Source organism: Leptodactylus fuscus, chromosome 6 (genome assembly GCF_031893055.1).
Source record: "Leptodactylus fuscus isolate aLepFus1 chromosome 6, aLepFus1.hap2, whole genome shotgun sequence".
Classification (NCBI taxonomy): domain Eukaryota; kingdom Metazoa; phylum Chordata; class Amphibia; order Anura; family Leptodactylidae; genus Leptodactylus; species Leptodactylus fuscus.
In genome coordinates this window covers 134,911,677-134,931,088 of record NC_134270.1, presented here as the reverse complement: position 1 = coordinate 134,931,088, position 19,412 = coordinate 134,911,677, and the positions used below count along the sequence as shown (strand labels likewise).

The 19,412-nt window shown below is 41.8% G+C and overlaps 1 protein-coding gene across 2 annotated transcripts; it reads left to right on the top strand.

The window, feature by feature from the left end:
* Positions 1-236: 236 nt before the first annotated feature.
* On the top strand, positions 237-18,985 carry TMEM106A (transmembrane protein 106A). Of its 2 annotated transcripts, none has more exons than XM_075278753.1 (8): positions 237-278; positions 6,086-6,308; positions 6,432-6,495; positions 7,737-7,896; positions 8,582-8,722; positions 9,901-9,944; positions 10,684-10,737; positions 17,436-18,985. In XM_075278753.1, the coding sequence occupies exons 2-8, from the start codon at positions 6,110-6,112 to the stop codon at positions 17,533-17,535; spliced, it is 762 nt and encodes a 253-aa protein (XP_075134854.1). In that variant the 5' UTR covers positions 237-278; positions 6,086-6,109; the 3' UTR covers positions 17,536-18,985. The 2 variants fall into 2 exon arrangements, with proteins under 2 accessions (XP_075134854.1, XP_075134855.1); XM_075278754.1 differs by lacking the exon at positions 237-278 and adding an exon at positions 2,465-2,519.
* The last annotated feature ends 427 nt before the right edge of the window (positions 18,986-19,412 follow it).

Genomic DNA, 19,412 nt, shown 5'->3' with positions numbered 1-19,412 from the left:
AGAGGTGTATGCTATACATGTGTTTACATGGAATTAATCTTATTATATAAGAATTCTAACAATAGTAGGACCATGCTGGTGCTGACAAGCACAGTACTAAGCTATATACTGTATATATACGTATACACAGCACTTCTATCCTCTAGTCCTCACCAGAGCTGCACCTCCCTCTCACTTCCTTCTTCTCAGGCTCCTCCCCTCAGGGGGCGTGTCCTCAGCACTAGCCTGGCTGCTGTTGTGAGTGCCTGGTCAGCAGGGTCCGGAGTCTCCAGCCTCAGGTATTGTGCGCACTGTCCTCTGGGTCCTATCCCCTCCGTGCTAATGCCTGCACGTATAAGCTAAGGCTTCCTAGCAGTCTCTGCCTTGTCTGTGCTCATCACAAGCTGCAGTAATGGAGTTTCCTCGCCCAGGTGCTGCAGGTGGAGGCGAATGTTGTGCAGCGGAGCAGAAACCAAACCTTCACACCTTATCAACAGGGGGGGATGGGGCAGCTTCATGTAAATAAATGGAGGGGTAGATATTGCTAGCACTAAAGTCTTGTCCTAAGTGATATAGCTTGCTGTACCCTGCCAGATTTTAGATCCATCAGAGTGTTTTGCACCTCCATTATGCTATATCCTGTGTTGTATACATTGTATATCTGCTCCAATGCAATGGCACTGTGCACATGGGAGCCCTGATGGATAGGAGTCACATGACAATCTCTTTAACCACTTCTAGACATGACTCATTTTGGATTTTTTTTTTTCATACATGCGGTTTTGAGGGCTATTAGGTTTTTGTTTTGTTTTTTAAATTGGATTATTTAAATAACTTGTACCTCTCCCAGTGAGCCCTGATTCACATCTGTGTTCAGTATTGTGTTCAGGGACTTTGGTCCACTTTGGGACCCCCCGAATGGAAACCAACATGCATTAAATAGCAGTTTGCTAAGAAATGGGGTGCGTGTGGTTTCCGCTCAGTATCCACATGAATCATTCAGAGAGAAAAGTACAGCAAGCAGCACTTTTCTCTCTGCCTGTTTTGTACCGAAACCACATGGATCCCATCGTAGTCTATGGGGCCCGTGTGGTTTCATTTCTAAATGCTTTTTAATGCTTATAGGTTTCCGTTCAGGGGCTTACCCAAAAGGAATACGAACGCAGATGTGATCCTGGCCTCAGATGCAGGGCTTTATTCTTATGATGTTTTTATTTTTGCATGGCTTTCTTTTCTCATCAGGGCAAGCTTGTTGACTTTTCACATTTGTTTTAATAGCACAAGTGCTACAAAAACTCTTCTTGAGGCTAAGGCCCCACAGGACGTCCTGCAGCAATAAAGTGCTGCGGGAAAAACCACAGCGGCAACTCATCACATTTCTTCCCGCAGCACTTTAGACAGAAAGTTTGTGAAGTTTCCTCCACAGAATTTCTGTTACAATTACATCTATGGGGAAACCGCCTATGTTTCTATAGACCTAATTGAAATGTTGTAATTTCCAAAAAACACGCTGATTTTGGAAATCGTGCTGTATCTGCACCGTGGTTTTTACCACAAAGTGGGCATTACAAATCACGGCTCTCCGACCCTTGGGGCCCTGGCCTAAAGATGCCCTTTCGCATCCTCTGGCATTGACTGTTTTATCCACCGGTGGAAGCAGCTTAGACGTTACACACCCGGGTGCTGGAGATATCGGTGCTGTTAGTTTCGGCACCGATATCCCATCACCATCAGAAACCTTAATGATCAAACTAATTGCTGGGTGGTAAGGAACATCCCCTTTGACACTACAATGCTATGGAAGAGTACTGTCTGGAGGGTGGTACATATTGGTGCCGAAACGAATTGTACACATATCTTTTGCACCCGGACGCATGTCAGGAAAGCTGAATTCAGCGCACTGAATTTGGTCACATGACAAAAATTTCAATGAATCCTTAAGGTGTCACATTATAACATGTGGAACCATGCGTGACGCAACAATTGCAGAAAATTCAAGCCTATTGGGTTATGGTCGCAAGTTGAGGAAATTTTTACCCCATAGAGTTCAAGTTTGTGTGGATTTCCTCCGTGTACTCCGGTTTCCTCCCACACTCCAAAGATCTGATAGGGTGTATAGGTTGTGAGCCCTGTATGGAACAGTGCCAAGCACTGCGGAATATGTGGGCGCTATACAAGTAAGATAAATAAATAACTCGCATGTCTGTGACTCCGCAGTGTTTTTACAGCCAAGTCTCCGCTCTAAAGAATTTGTACAACAGCAAGTCTCGCAATTGTTTTATCTGATGTGACTTTTTGTCACAACACTTGACGCCCTTTAGCCCAAGCCTAGTTGTAGGGCATGTACAGTATTAGAAGGGGTATCTGGGGAATATCTGCAGGTGAGGACATGAACTCTCAGCCAAGCAGTAGTTTATAGGGGTTACTCACTTTCTAATATTAATGTTCTGTCCTTAGATTAATCCTTCAATATTAGATCTGTGTGGGTTCAACACCCGAGACCCCTGCAGATGATCTTCTCTGAGACAAAGCGGCTGCAGGTAAGGTTTACACGTGCGGAGTCGCACAACTCACTCATCATACAAACTGTAGTGGCAGCTTGGAAGACTTTGGGTAGTGTTTCAGAACCTAAACCACGCTGTCCCTGTACAGCTAATCTGCAAGGACCCTCGCAGGTACAATACTCATGGCTTATCCTATTGATAGCCATAAAGGGGTATTCCCACAAGTAACCATTTGTAAATTTGCAGATTATTAAAAGTTAAACACTTTTGCAAATATAAGAATATAAGTGATTAAACATTCTGCAGAGTTTTACAGATTTTCTCTAAATAAAATATATATGAAAAAATATATGCAATATAAATAAATATATAGTGGTCACAAGTAGTCTTGATTGGTTGCCAGTAAACTTGACCATGAATGCAGGACCTTTCTAAAGTCCGAAAATCAGCTATGATTTCCTTATTGTGGCCGGGATATCTTCTCATACATGTAGTATCCCTGACTGATAACCCAGCTACAATAAGAAAATCATGGCTGGATTCCTGACAAGTCCCGAACCACAAAGTTTTTGCATTCATGGTCTTATCCATTGGCAACCAATCAAGATAACAGACTGTCACCATTTAGTCTAGGTTCACACCTGCGCCTGGTCTGCACCTGGGAATTCCGTTCCCCCATTCCGCTTTAAAGATACGGAAAGAAAAGTCCTGCAAGCATAGTCTATGGCAGTGGTGCCCAGTACATCGATCGCGATCTACCGGTCGATCGCATGGCATTATTTATTTATTTTACTTTTTTTTTGAACTGCTGTCGGCTCTCTGCTCTACCATTCAGGTTTCAAGTGGTGAAGTCTGGCAGGCAGGCAGGCACGATGAGTGACCTCACTACAGCCAGAGCCTGATGTGATGGTGAGGGGCACTGTCACTGATTATGCAGCATCAAATTACCCCAATGGGGTATGAGGATTGTCGCACTATTGCCCTATGCATATTACCATATGCGTGGATCCTTGGAAAGCACGACTGGTGGTATCAATTTACAGTCCGTGTGATCCTCAGACTAAACTATAACTAGAATAGTTCAAAAGAATAAAGGTTTTAAAATCCAGTAATCCAAGGAGGTATCCGAAACATATCTAATGAAACCAATGCATTGAATTAATCCTAGAGAAAATGTATACATACAAAAATGACCAGTGAAAAATGATCACAAACCTCTTACACTACACGTTTCAGGACATCAAGCCCCTTAGTCATAGCAGGCTGGTTTGTCAAATTTTTATTCTTTTGAGCTTGCTACTGTCTCCAGCCGAGGAGATTGGAATCCTGATTATATCTGGAGTTTGGACATGAGTTGGGCAGTGTTCACACTTCTCTTGTTTTGGTTATAAATAGACAGATTAAGCCTGAAAAACAGTCAGGAATAGGACGTACTCTACTTTTTTTTTTCCTTTGGCTTAAGCCTATTACCTCCATAGATCCATATGGGTATATAGGCCCATATAAATGATACTATGTTATTACAAATCTGTAATAATAGTTGTGTACATGGGGCCTAAGGCTCCACAACATCATGTTGCCCACGAGTCCCGGCATGTTGCTACCCCTGGGCGCTAATGCAAGATCTTCAACAATGCCCGTTATCCACTTACGTGGCAGTGTGGTGTTTAAGCTCCACCAGACACCAGGGCACATATACAATTGTTACCTTTGCACTGCATGTAGCGAACACCACTAATATATGGAGACTTTGAGTCTAGCTGGCTTATTTTTACAATATCTTATCAAGTGAGATGTCAGTTGTGGCTTTGGTCATATGTGGTCCTGTGACATGCTGTGTATACTTCCTGCCATGTCTTGTGCCATTGTAGACGTCTCTATACAGTTATGTGCCCATGGCACCCATCATAAAGAGAATGTGTCTTGTAGTGTTTTCTCAGTAGCTTGATCTCTGCCCAGACTGACATCAAGACAGTAGTTTATGTTGTATTTTGTCATGTTACTCTCTAATCATAACTAACAACTGAAACTGTAGAAAGTGGAACCAGTTTATCAGATTCCTTCCTGTTTCTGATAAGGGTTGTGTCTATTAACTGTATATGGACATGAACAGAATCCAAACTTTCCACCGATGATTTCACCCACAGAAAAGTGTGGGTTATATAGGTAAATGTAAAAAGGAATAATGTGAGACTTTAGTACTGGAGGCTGCTGAATTAGGAGTTCAGCTCTGGAATAGAATAAGTAGACAGTTGCAAAGTTATCCAAGTCTTTTAGGTGACAATGCACACACGTGATGTCAGTAGGACCTGTGCTGCTGTACTGCCACCCAGCCACTATACATGGCTTGGGGTAGGGCTGGGCAATAAATCAAATCACCTAAGTCAAAAGCCAACTCAATTATTGGATATGAACTTACTGGCGGTGACTATTTCAATTATTTTGCTTCTGTACAATCTCATCTCACACTGCCATTGGCTAAATACTATGTCACTCACTATACAATATCCAATCGGGATTGCCGATGGAGAATTAACTGAAACCAAAATTCAGTGAGCTATAAATAGAGGGCGTGACATGTAAAATGGGGGTGTCCTAAAATGAGCGTTCATTTATCGTGATTTGTATCATAATCTTCCAGCCCTAGATTGGAGCCAGCTGTATGCAAGGTATAGCGCAGGCAATGGAAGTGTCCCCATACAAGGGCTGCCTGTCAGCCGCCACCATTCAGATATTTAAGGCCTGGCTTAGGGGTAGGCATCAATAAAAATAAAAAAAACAACCACCTTTAATTGAGGTTCAGGGGTAGACAGGTGAATTTACTAGTAAAACGCTCAAGGGGATGTCCAGTAACAGCAAGTTAGCCCCTGTCCACAGGATTGGGAATAACTTGCTGATCAGTGGGTATTCCACAGCTGGGACCCCCACAGGTCTCTCAAAACCGGGGCGACTCGTTGGACTGTGAATGGGCACTAGTAGAGATATCTAAGTAAACACTCTCTCAGGCCGTCCGCATTCAGATGTATGGAGGAGCATGTGCTATCTGACCAGCCGCTCCATTCAAAACTAGGGTGCAAAAGGTGTCGGTTCTCCAAACCCATGGGGGTCCCAGCATTATGACTCCTACCAATCAGCAAGTTGCCTCCAGTCCTGTGGATAGAGGGTAACTCTTTGGCTAGACAACCCCTTTAACCTATGCTCTTTATCACTTCAGCTAAACACCCTCCAAACTGTAGGGACTTCTAGTGTGTGTAAGTGTGCCACCTTCTAAAACCTTCTATAGTTCTGGTATAACTGGTTTAACAACTTTTAGACCTCGCCTAGCAAAATAATGTGTATAAATATTTATACTGTTATTCTGTGTTACCTAATAGGCCACCCCAAACACTCGACATATACAACACATCTTCATGGCTTCTTTCCCTATGGTACAGTGTAACAATAACCTCCAAGTGATTGGTTATAAGTGATGTAGTCTGGTGCCAACGTCTGTGCCCTAGGTGAAGGAACGCCTAGTTCTGGCTCTTCAGTGCACACAGTACTGGGGCATATGTAGCTGTGTATTGTCTAAGTCGTTGTCTGTTTTCTGCCCATTCTTCTAGGTGGTGTGACCATCCAAGGACAACATGCAGAAAGCCTTTTCTTTTTTCAAAAAGAATTCAGAAAATGAAGAGACCAAACCGATATTGGAGAGACATGGACCTGAGAGTACTCCAACCTATATCACTATAAACGCCAGTGATCCCTCTGTATCCTGTAACTACGTAGAAGAGACGGCTACAGCCACCTGCCCCACTTGTAGAGGGACAGGAAGGATTCCCAGAGGTACCGTAAAACTGCATGCAGATATGTCATGGTGCCAATACAAATGTGAACATGGTATCTATGTGGGTTAGTGTAAACAGCACTGAAACACAATGGTAACTTCTATCCCTGCACTCATTTTAGGCCAAGAAAAGGAGTTGGTGGCTCTGATCCCCTACAGTGACCAACGCCTGAAGCCACGAAGAACGTAAATAACTTTTATTTCTTTGTTCATTCATTGCCACATTGCTCTTAACACCCTTTAAAGGGTTCCTATCATTAAAAAAAAAATTTTGTGACTAACACTTAGGAATAGCCTTAAGAAAGGCTACTCTTCTCCTACCTTTTAGATGTCTTCTCCGGGCCGCCATTCGGTACAAATACTGGTTTTTGTCCGTATGCAAATAAGTTCTCTCGCAGCACTGTAGGCAGTCCCCAGTGCTCAAACAGCACTGGGGGTGTCCCCAATGCTGCGAGAGAACTCTCCAGCACTCCCTCCATCTTCTTCAGGAGAAGTGCTCTTCACGCGTCTTCTTCCGGCGCTGGGAGTCAAACTTCTAGGCCTCAGCCAGAGCCGACTGCGCATGCCCACAGGCCACAAGAAAATGGCCGCTCACTTACTCACAGATAAGACATGTAGCATAACAATAGAAGATAACACTTCTATAAGCATTACAGTAGAAGATAACAGATCTGTTAATAACACTTGTGACAGCGGATGATATTACAGGTTATCTGCTCCCCCTCTAGAAAATTCTCCTATAGACCTCAGTGAGTCATCTCGAGCCTTGCTACCCATGGCCATGAGATAATAAAAACAGAAAATAAAAATAGGTTATATTTTGGTTTCTATTTAAAAAAAAATAAAATAAATTGACTTATTCGTTTTAAGGATCAGCGAGTTTCGTTTATTTACATAACACTAGGTTCACACTAGCGCCCGGAGTCCGTTCTCAGCTTTCCGTCTTCTGCATGCAGAAGACGGAAAGCTGTCAGACCGGGTCCGGCTGTGAGCGCCAGTGAGTGTTTTATGCTCTCCGCCGCGAAACAGTTTTTTAAAAATCGGACACAGAGTACTGCAGGTCCGACTCTGTGTCAGCTTTAAAAAAAAAAAAAAAAAAACAGGTTAGCGGCGGAGAGCATAAAACGCTCACCGGCGCTCATGGCAGGAAACTGAAACCTGCATAACGGAGACTGGGCGCAGATGTGAACAAGCCCTTACTATCACCGCCTTTTAAAAATTGTTCTTAATTTTTGGATACTTGTAGCCTATACTGTAAATATGCCATAAATATCCCACATGGAAATACCCCTAAAAAGAACATTCTTGCTACACGTAGCCTCCACTAGTGGGAGTGTGCGACCACCAATATCTGGTTGGGTTCTTCTGTATATTTAGTGACTTATGGAATCACTGATGGACATTGTTACTTTTCCTTTTATCTGCAGGAAGTTATATGTGGCTCTTGCTGTTTTCTCTTGCATCTCGATCTTCTTCATTGTCGTGTTCTTTCTGTATCCACGCTCTGTAACACTGCACCACGCCGGTGTGAATTCCTCTCTGGTTACATATGACACCAGCAAATCAACTGTGAACCTTCATACTACAGTAAGTGTAATGAACAATCTCACTATAAGCCGTCCCGATCATATGTGTGTGTTTTGTTTTATCTTTTTTTTCTCATTTGAGCGACCTTACTGTGACGTACAATAAGAAGGATTGGAATGGGGCCTGTATACTGTGGGTGCAATTGAAGGGGGGCACATTAATGTTGGGGCATATAGGGGCATTACACTGTTTGGCAGCACAGACACATTGATGGGGATGGGTGGAGCCAAAGTGGATGGGGCGGGAGGAGAATCATTTACACGTCATTCGCCCTTAGTGTGCGTAGTACACTGCACATCTATCCCTTTTTTAATCCTTTGCAAGTTTGGAGTTATAGGGATAAGATGGTGACTCTCGCCCCACCCCAAACACCTTGTATATAATAATAATAATTCTCCAAAAAATAAAACAATATCACGAGGTTGGAAGTGCATCCACGGACCAGGTGTAAGTCAATAAGAAACCCCTCAAAGTGATACCAGCCGTACTGGGTAAAGGATGGATTGTATGAAGGGGCAAATACTAAAGATGCCCAAATGTAACGGTGTCTCTGCTCACAGCTAGGACGTTTGATGTCGCAGTACCTCAGCGTTCTCGTTCTTGCGGTTGAGGAGTGTCTGGAGTTATTGGTCCTGTACATACAGATTTGGCACAATAACTAATTCCTGACTTTTTTATTTTACAGAATAAACTGAACATAAGCAATAACAACATGTTTGGAATTGAAATTTTAAGCCTGAACGTGGAGTTTCTTCACATGTCTGTGGTAGTCGGAACGCTTAACCTGAAGGAAGTTAAAAAGATCGGTCCATTAGTCACTGACCAGGTAATTGTATATAGCCTCATAATGCGGATTGTCATTACCCTGTAGTCTTGATTCATGTCACATCTTGAGCTCAAATTCAAGAAACTATATACGATATGGTTTTAGGTTACCATCCATTTTAGGGAACCCGAAGAGAACATCCATGTTAATCTGGTCTCTTAGATTGTAATATCTTGCAAGCAGGGCCTTCACTCCTATTGTATGACATGTTAATTTTTTGTCACATTATAATGTCTATTATGATCTGTTCATGTCCCCTCTGATCTAAGTGCTGTGGAATATATTGGCGCTATATAGTTATTAATATAGTTATTAATATTGGTTTAATTGCTGAAGACTTGTGCAATATGCGGTCAGCCTTGGGGTAGGTCACAATGGGTTTTTTGCAGGCTGAGAAGTCTTCTTCAGGAAATGTTTTTGACGGGCTTGTTTTGTGGCTCCTGTCCAAGTATTTTGGTAGATGATTTAATGGATACTTGAAGTGTAACTAAACCTTCAAACAAACTTTAATATTTATACATGTTGTAGTTTCTCCTTTGTGTGAAATCCTGCGTTTTTCTCTTGCTTCTCTATAGAGAGCTGTTCCATCTGCTTCTCACGGTGTATGGGCTTGTGTGTAATGCTGAAATGAATAAAATAAGGGAGAGGGTCACATCAAACAGTTATATCTTATCCATTAAAGACGTAGAAACTTGCCTCTGGTATCGTATGAAACCTGTCATATGGCACTGCAGTCCTATTTGTGATTCCAGAGATGTCATCCATCAAAAATACAGTCAGCATTGGGAGAAGCTGCATGTAAATATCTCAATACCGACTGTATTCAAGCCATGATCTCACTGGAATTAATACAGATAGAACCGCAACCTTGGTGTCATATAAAAGATAAGAATCGATCAGAAGCAAATTTCTCAGTTTCATAGACTTAAAGGGAGAGGACTTTTTTGAAGTGACCCACCCTTACAAGCTCTTATACCATACACCGTGAGAAGCCATGTACAGGTCTAAATGGAGAAGCAAGAGAAAGAATAAAGAAACGCAGGATTTCACACAAAGGAGCCAAACTTATATAACTTTTATTACAAAATGTATTAAATCAAAATCTTCAGTTGTTTTAACGTTTAATTATGTATTTGGAATGTGTTTAGTTGCTCATCTGTTTTTCTTTTGTCTAACAGATCTTTTATACTGTGGATAGTGTTGTCCAGGACATAAGCACCTAGTAAGTCAAGCCATGGGGCAATAAGTAAGAAATTGTGTGGATGTGAAAGCCTGTGATGTGTGGACCAACTGGGTCTTGTATGTCCAAAAGACAGTTTCAAGAGGCTAAGCTACTATCTTTTTAAAACTTTATAGATCTATTATATTATATACATATATGCATAGACAGAAGGTTGGTGAGAAACCATATTGTTGTATAATGGCCTACATTCTAGGACTAGTGTTCACTGTGACTTTCATGGCAACCTCTGAGCAAGCCATATACAGCTTCTGTATATGTCACCTATTTACTACTGCTGGCTAGAAGTATACAGAAGGAAAGTGTAATAACAAAGTATTGGGAATCCTAATGGCTAGAATGTCTATAAACTTTAATGCATAAATGCACAGATCTTGCATGCCAAATCGCTTTCATTTATAGTAATTTGGCGATGTTCGTGAAATCTTTACAAATAATAAAAAAAAAGGAGTATTCCCTAAAAACAATATTTATTTTTTCTCTTAAAGGGGAGGGAGGTGGGATTGTCCATAATCTTCAGTTGAATGCCCCCCTCCCCCATAGCAGTCAACTGTAATATGTAGGTCAGTCTGAAAGAGATCTGTAAGATTTCTCCGCAGCTCCCCCATAGGGCAAACCAAGCCTTAAGTAATACACACTGAAATCACCTGTCTGCATACTTTGTAAGATTTTTTTCATTTTTGTCTCTTTGATGTGTTACACTCCATTTGTTTTATTTCAGTGATGTCTGCACTTGGGATCGAATACACGTTCACAATATTCTGCTTCATGTGCAGTAAGTACACAATGCACAGTAGTTTAGTAGCTCTCACAATAGGTTAGTCACTTTTTTAGAAGGATCCCCTAAAAGATTTTATCACAACTTGGAACCCCAATGATCAACTGTTGTCTATATGGCATCCCACCAACAAATAGCAACTATTCAATTTCCTTCCTCAAAAAGTGAATTTATTACACAGTTGCCATTAAGATGCGTGGGTCATTTAGATCCTTTTAAGATTGAGAACTACCGTATATACTCGAGTATAAGCCAAATTTTTCAGCCCAGTTTTTGTGCTGAAAAAGCCCCCCTCAGCTTATACTTGAGTCAGCAAAAAGAAAAAAAAATTTTTATTTTTTTATTTAAGGGGGGGGGGGGGGGTTCTATGACCAGCCACAATATCAATGTATAGAATCTCCCATGAAATGGTGCAAAAAAAAATAAAAATAAAAATAAAAGTTCTAAATCCCTCCTTTCCCTAGAATACATACAAAAGTAGAAAATTACTGCAAAACACATACACATTAGGTATCCCAGTGTCTGACAGTGCCCGGTCTACTGAATATAGGGGATCTGCAGTGCTCCTGTTCCATCAGGAAGGGGTTAATAGGAGCACTGCAGATACCCTATATTCAGCCAGGCTGAATTCCAAGTGGGGGGGAAGAAAAAAACCTCAGTCCTCAAGCTCAGGGAAGGGGCAGACAGACAACCAAAACACCCCCTCCCCTTCCCCAGCACCGAGCAATTACTGCAGCCAAAAACTCCAACCATTTTAATTTTTGAAATTTTCCAGTAGCTGCTGCATTTCCCCCCTCGGCTTATACTCGAGTCAATAAGTTTTCAAATTTTTTTTGTGGTAAAATTAGGGGCCTTGGCTTATTTTCGGGTCGGCTTATACTTGAGTATATACAGTACTTCCTTTTTGTTTTCTGATTTGAGACCCTCCACCTATAACATGTAATAGTAAGTCACATGGCTTTTCTGTATCAGATTGCAATAATATCCATAGATATAGACAGATGACTTTAAGGTTCTCTGTTTCTGTATAATGGTTTCCTGCTATTACTACTTCAGATGTTCTAAATCTTCTTTTCGGCTAGGGACTGGATCTCATACAGTCATCTCATTTCCCTGCTGCCTTCTGCTCTGCAGCTAGTGAATTTCTGTATCCATGATAACCTTGACCACCATCTTCCACCATCTGTACAGTCTCCCCCTCTCCTTCTGTCTCTACCCCCCTTCCCTCATAGATTGTAAGCCCTCACGGGCAGGGCCCCCTACCCCACTGTGCCAGTCGGTCATTGTTAGCATTGTATCTACCTGTATATTCTGTGTATTGTATGTAACCCCCAAATGTAAAGCACCATGGAATTAATGGTGCTATATAAATAAATAATAATAATAATGACCATCCATGTACCGTATTTTTCAGACTATAAGACGCACTTTTTTTTCCCCCAAATTTCGGAGGAAAATGAGGGTGCGTCTTATAGTCTGAATGTGGGTTTGCAGCATGGCCGCGCTACTGCCACCGCTGGTTTTCTTCAGCGGCAGTAGCGCGGCAATCCGCAGGCCCCGGCAGCTAAGACAGTCCCCGGCATCTGCTGTAATAGACCGTCGGATGCCGGGGAGTGTCTTAGCTGCCGGGGCCTGCAGATTGCCGCGCTACTGCCACCGCTGGTTTTCTTCAGCGGCAGAAGTGTGACAATACTGCAGGCCCCGGCAGCTAAGACACTCCCCGGCATCCGCCGGTCTATTACAGCAGATGCCGGGGACTGTCTTAGCAGGTCCCGACAGTCAGTTAGCCCCCCCCCCCCCCCCGGCCCCATACCTTTAGTGATGCAGGCCGGCTTCTGCACGGCGAGGCCGCAGGAGCCGACCTGTTCCGATGACAGCCGGGAGCCTAATGAAGGCTCCCAGGCCTGTCATAGATATATATTACTATCGCAGCTGGTCTATGACCCTCCGCGATAGTAATGTATAGAATCTCCCATAGACGGCAATACACTTGTATTGCCGTCTATGGGACTTGCAATCAAATGATTGCAGGTTCAAGCCCCCTAGGCGGGGGATATTAAAATAGTAAAAAAAAAAAAAAAAAAAAAAAAAAAAAAAAACACTTAAAAAAATATAATAAAAAATAAAATAAATAAAAGTTCACCTCCTTTCCCTAGAATACATATAAAAGTATAACATTACTGTGAAACATATACATTAGGTATCCCTGTGTCTGAAAATGCCCTGTCTACACCTGGCCCCACAAAAAAAACGCCCTATACATCCCCGTACAGCTGCAGGGTCACCTGTCAATGTGGCCTTGCAGCTGTTCCAAAACTACAACTCCCATATATTAAATATTTTACCATTTTTTTGCCTGAAAATTTTTTTTCCCTATTTTTCTCCTCTAAAACCTGGGTGCGTCTTAAAGATGTTATCTAGAGATTACACAAGCTGGCAAGACTGGTATCGCGGTCACTTTAATTGACCAAATGTTATCATGCAGCGCTATATTTAGTTGCCCAGATCGCAACACACACGTCTGGAACTGCCTTTGTCTTGTCAAAGGGATTGTTATCTTAGAGGGAAAAAAGTGGGGCAGCAAATGCTGCAAAATAAGATGAAAACCAGAAATCCAATACTCGCCTCTTCAATTCTCCAGCAATCCAGCACAGATACTGTGGCGGTCTCTTGAGCACTGATGCCAGTATTACAGCACATGAGCCCTGGTCAGGTGCAGTGTCACCAGCTGACCGAGGGAGCATCTGTGCAGGATCACCAGAGGAACGAAGAGTGGAGTGCAAGAAATTTTGTTATTTACCAGCATTATTTGAAAAGGTTAGAGACAGCATCTTTTTATTTTTCATTTCTGCTTTTTGTCTGAATCAAAACCATACTTTTCCCCACATGGATCTCAGGAAATTGTGCAACTAAAAAACAATGACTATACTTCTATATTATATAGATATAACTATTTATAATGTGTGTGGCATAGGATGCACTAAGCGGTTTCCTTTTTCCTGTTCTATACATTAGACATATGCAGTGTGTCGTAGCAGTTAAAGCGTCAATTACCTCCAGTTATAAGCAACATTCCATAAATGAATAGCACAGGTTGATATAATAAACTTTGTAATCTATCTCATTAAGTAGATCGGTTTCCTTCTCCTGCTCCTTCTCTTCAGTCTCACTACTTTATTTATATTATATCCATCGCTGTATTCATCCTCACACATAGAGCTACAGTCCTATGAAAAAGTTTGGGCACCCCTATTAATCTTAATCATTTTTTGTTCTAAATATTTTGGTGTTTGCAACAGCCATTTCAGTTTGATATATCTAATAACTGATGTACACAGTAATATTTCAGGAGTGAAATGAGGTTTATTGTACTAACAGAGAATGTGCAATATGCATTAAACCAAAATTTGACCGGTGCAAAAGTATGGGCACCCTTATCATTTTATTGATTTGAATTCCCCTAACTACTTTTTACTGACTTACTGAAGCACAAAATTGGTTTTGTAACCTCAGTGAGCTTTGAACTTCATAGCCAGATGTATCCAATCATAAGAAAAGGTATTTAAGGTGGCCAATTGCAAGTTGATCTCCTATTTGAATCTCCTCTGAAGAGTGGCATCATGGGCTACTCAAAACAACTCTCAAATGATCTGAAAACAAAGATTGTTCAACATAGTTGTTCAGGGGAAGGATACAAAAAGTTGTCTCAGAGATTTAACCTGTCAGTTTCCACTGTGAGGAACATAGTAAGGAAATGGAAGACCACAGGGACAGTTCTTGTTAAGCCCAGAAGTGGCAGGCCAAGAAAAATATCAGAAAGGCAGAGAAGAAGAATGGTGAGAACAGTCAAGGACAATCCACAGACCACCACCAAAGAGCTGCAGCATCATCTTGCTGCAGATGGTGTCACTGTGCATCGGTCAACTATACAGCGCACTTTGCACAAATAGAAGCTGTATGGGAGAGTGATGAGAAAGAAGCCGTTTCTGCACGTACGCCACAAATAGAGTTGCCTGAGGTATGAAAAAGCACATTTGGACAAGGCAGCTTCATTTTGGAAACAAAAATTGAGTTGTTTGGTTATAAAAAAAGGCGTTATGCATGGCGTCCAAAAAGAAACAGCATTCCAAGAAAAACACATGCTACCCACTGTAAAATTTGGTGGAGGTTCCATCATGCTTTGGGGCTGTGTGGCCAATGCCGGCATCGGGAATCTTGTTAAAGTTGAGGGTCGCATGGATTCCACTCAGTATCAGCAGATTCTTGAGAATAATGTTCAAGAATCAGTGACGAAGTTGAAGTTACGCCGGGGATGGATATTTCAGCAAGACAATGATCCAAAACACCGCTCCAAATCCTCAGGCATTCATGCAGAGGAACAATTACAATGTTCTGGAATGGCCATCCCAGTCCCCAGACCTGAATATCATTGAACATCTGTGGGATGATTTGAAGCGGGCTGTCCATGCTCGGCGACCATCTAACTTAACTGAACTTGAATTGTTTGTCCAAAATACCTTTATCCAGGATCCAGGAACTGATTAAAAGCTACAGGAAGCGACTAGAGGCTGTTATCTTTACAAAAGGAGGATCTACTAAATATTAATGTCACTTTTCTGTTGAGGTGCCCATACTTTTGCACCAGTCAAATTTTGGTTTAATGCATATTGCACATTTTCTGTTAGTACAATAAACCTCATTTCAATCCTGAAATATTACTGTGTCCATCAGTTATTAGATATATCAAACTGAAATGGCTGTTATAAACACCAAAATATTTAGAACTAAAAATGATTAAGATTAAGGGTCAGTTCACACGTGAAAACCGCCTAGCTTATTTGTGCGAGGTAAAAAACCTCGAGGAGTTTTTTTGACGCTGTTTTTTTGCATTCCACGCGGTTTTTGACGAGGTTTTTGACGCGGTTTTCGCTAGCGGTTTTCGCTAGGGTTTTTTTTTCCTATATGTGCTATAGAAACTGCAGGCGAAAACCGCGCGTTTTTTTGCAAAAAAACGCGCGGTTTTGTGTGCAAAAAACCGCGCGGTTTTTTACCGCGCGGTTTTCGCCTCCCATTCACTTCTATGCAATTCTTCAGGCGTTTTCCGCCTGAAGAAAGGTCATGTCGCTTCTTCAGGCGGAAAACGCTAGGAGGAAAAAAAAAAGCTAGTGGTCTACATAGACCACCATGTTAAAGGAGAGGTTTTTGAAGCGAATTCCGCTGTCAAAAACCTCCCCTTTGCCCACGTGTGAACTAGCCCTAATAGGGGTGCCCAAACTTTTTCATAGGACTGTATATGAAGCAAGGAGGGGTGTAATAGTGTAACCGCAGCAAATAATTGGGTGTCTTTTCTAACTCCCCACATACACACACACCTACCTTATAGGAAACGTGTTTCTTTAAGATATGTTGTAAAGTTTCTTATGTTAACCTGAACTGTTCATTTATGAGCAGTTGTTTATAACTGGAGGTACACTTTAAAGAGGACCTTTCATGTCCTGGGCACATGCGGTTTTATATATGGCTAGAAAGACGACAGTGCGCTGCATTCAGTGCACTGTCAGCTTTCCTGTTATGTGCCCCTGGTGAAGAGCTATTGGTGCCATTACTGATAGCTCTGTACTGTCAGAAGGGTGATCCTGACAGTCTGGCTTAGAATGCCCCTCCTGACAGTACTGTGTGTAGCTCTATATTGTCAGAGGGGGGTGTTCCATGATGCTGAATGGTGAGGTCGCCTCCTCCTGACAGAACTCGTCCATAGACTAGTACTCACTGGGCAGTAAGGAGGGGCATTCCCAGCTAGACTGTCAGTAACGCCTTTCTGACAGTGAAGAGCTTTTGGTAACGGCACCGTTAGCTCTTCTCCCCCCCACTCCCCTCCCCCGGGGCACATAATGAATTCAGTGCACTGTCTGCTTTCTTGCAGTATATAAAACTGCGTGTGCCCAAGGACATGAAAGGGTCCTCTTTAAGTATATAGCTTTTCCGAGCATCAACATAAATCGTTTTATAGTATCTATCCCAACACCACTGGTGGTCTGGGGCACAGTATGGGTAATGTTTACATCTCTAGTAGGCCAGTGACTGGGTTCTTTTTTATATCCCTGGTGGTCTAGAACAAAGGAGGGGTTGATTTACTAGATCTATGGTGGTCTAGGATAAAAAAAATAAATAAAAAATTCTATCTATAGTTGTAATCCCTTTAGTCTTTAACATTGTTCTTGTTAGTCATTGCCCTCTGCATGATCACAGATTTTGGCAGTCTGCATAGTGAGACCTTCCCTAAAAACAAGGACGTGTATTGGCATGAAATAAATATTGCACAATTACCATACAATAGATGGACACTGTGCCATGTGGTCTGCAGTGTAATAAATAACTTATACAGCATTTAGATAAATTGTTTTCTAATGTCTATTCCAAAAACCCTGGTGGTCTAAGGCAGAGAAGGGGTAACGTCGGATGGATCCACTAGCTTCAGTGCACATTGCTTTACAGAGCTGCAGTTTAGCTGTGTCAATGTTTGTTCTGCTTTGCTTCTTCCCTAATAATTTCTCCATGGCATGTGACTTTATTATGTGACAACATGACATCCAGTTATGGGACAAATGACCCCTAGACAGTATTGAGTAAGTAAACAGATCAGTGCGGGGTCAGTGATCATTTCCAAATATTAATGCTGCTGTCTGTCCCTGCAGGGGTTCCCTGAATTGTTCGTACCTTGGACATCTGGAGCAGATATCATTTGATGGTTATGAGTACCTGGATTGTCACAGCAACTCTTCAGTCCCACATTAAATCCTATCACGCACCACGCTTTAGCCTGAATACTCTGAGACTGAAGAATTCCATGGAAATGGACGATGTGGGCACTTGTAAAGCAATGGATTGTTATTGACATGATCTTGCTGATTCTTGTATGGGAGATACACTGTGAAGAGCCGCAGACAGTGGTCTCATGAATGTGAAGAGTAACACAAATGGCACCAATTATAACTAATACCAATGTATGACGTGTGTCCCGCTCATTACGTGTAAGGTTACGGGGATGAGTAGGGGTTAATGGGGATAGTAATATTACTGTGGAGTCAGATCTGTAACTTTACAAACTGGTCTGCGGAGTCCAATGTGACGGTCCTGACACGTCGGATGATTTCATGTACAATGGAGAGATGCACCTTATATATTATTAAATCAGCACATCTATAAATGCATTGTGTGTATACTTGTAAGGAAGCTTCTATCCAAAGAGATGCCAGAATTGTTTTGTACTATTGTGGGTTGGCTTAGTCTCCTTCAATGGCTTGTGGTGTCACTCTCTTTATAGACAGGTCTACTTATTATATTGTATGTATAAGGCCATGCTGGGGGATGTAGTTGTATACTGTGCTCTATAAGGTCCGTACAGATTAATCTCAACACTTGAAGATTAAACCTGGCCATATACTGTCAGGTTATTGTACCTACTGCAGGGCAGGCCCTGAATTTTGTGCGGCAGTGAGGGAAGAGGTAGTCGCACATGCATGGCTTTGTCTGATCCTTGTCACATAAGCTCCTTAAACAACCAAACACACTTTCTGGGCTTTTGAAGTTCTATAGGAGTATACAGAGCACTGCTATAGCAGCACTGACAATGAGAATATCCCATTAACAATGATGCCATATTTTTAGAACGGTCCATCAATGTTTGATTAGTCAGCCTGCCATCTGTCTGTATTTCACATGTGCCTACACCACACTAACATCCTGATCCCTATGGGTGCCACAAGTATGGTTCAATAGAACTGCAATAGGGTGTTGCCTACAGAATATATACAATAAAATGTGAATGAAGCTTTATATCATTTTGATATGGATACACTGGTAAAAATTGATGGATTACTTGGGTATCTATAGGAAACCTTAGATCCCCCAATGACTATTCCATCATATATGGGGCACATTAAGCTGTGACCCTCACTGACTGCACTTTTTTTAAAAAAAAAAATAATAATTTTGGCATTTACTTTGTGTTTTTTCTACCTTTTCTTCGCACCGAGGACTGCAAATACCTTAATGCTAGCGCTGTATATTCATTTTACGCTAATGGAGCTGGCAGTCACCAAACACATTGGTCCAGGAATGGCACCAGTACAGTCAACATTTCCTCTGGCTCCTGTTTTCCTGGTTACTATACATGCACACTCACATCACTTTGGTAACAGTCTTCCTTGTCTAATGAATGTGATTGTTTTATTTTCTATTTGTAAAGGCAAATTTAATAGATGTGATTCTACTTTTGATACAAATAAAGTTGCATTTTATTTCTACCTAAAGAGATTCTTGTTGGGGTTTGTGTAGATTCGGACAAGTATGTGTGGCGACTTGTACTAATGGGGGCTGCTTTTACGATTATATAGTCTGGAAGCCCCCTTAGTGCAGGTAATACCTGTGAAAAGGTGGATTAAGTCAGGTGCCAATTCTGATCACATGATCCTTAGTCAGAAACTGTTTGAGAGTGACATGAAATTGAACCAACGTCCCTGAATAACTTTTACAACTACATCTTTACTAAAGATGGGAAATGTGACTGCATTGTGACTCTGCAAAATTGCCATGTAATCTTTGGTTTTAGCTGTATGTACTGATGTTAACCACCAGGGGGTAGCAAATTACTTAATTAATCCTCCCTGCTA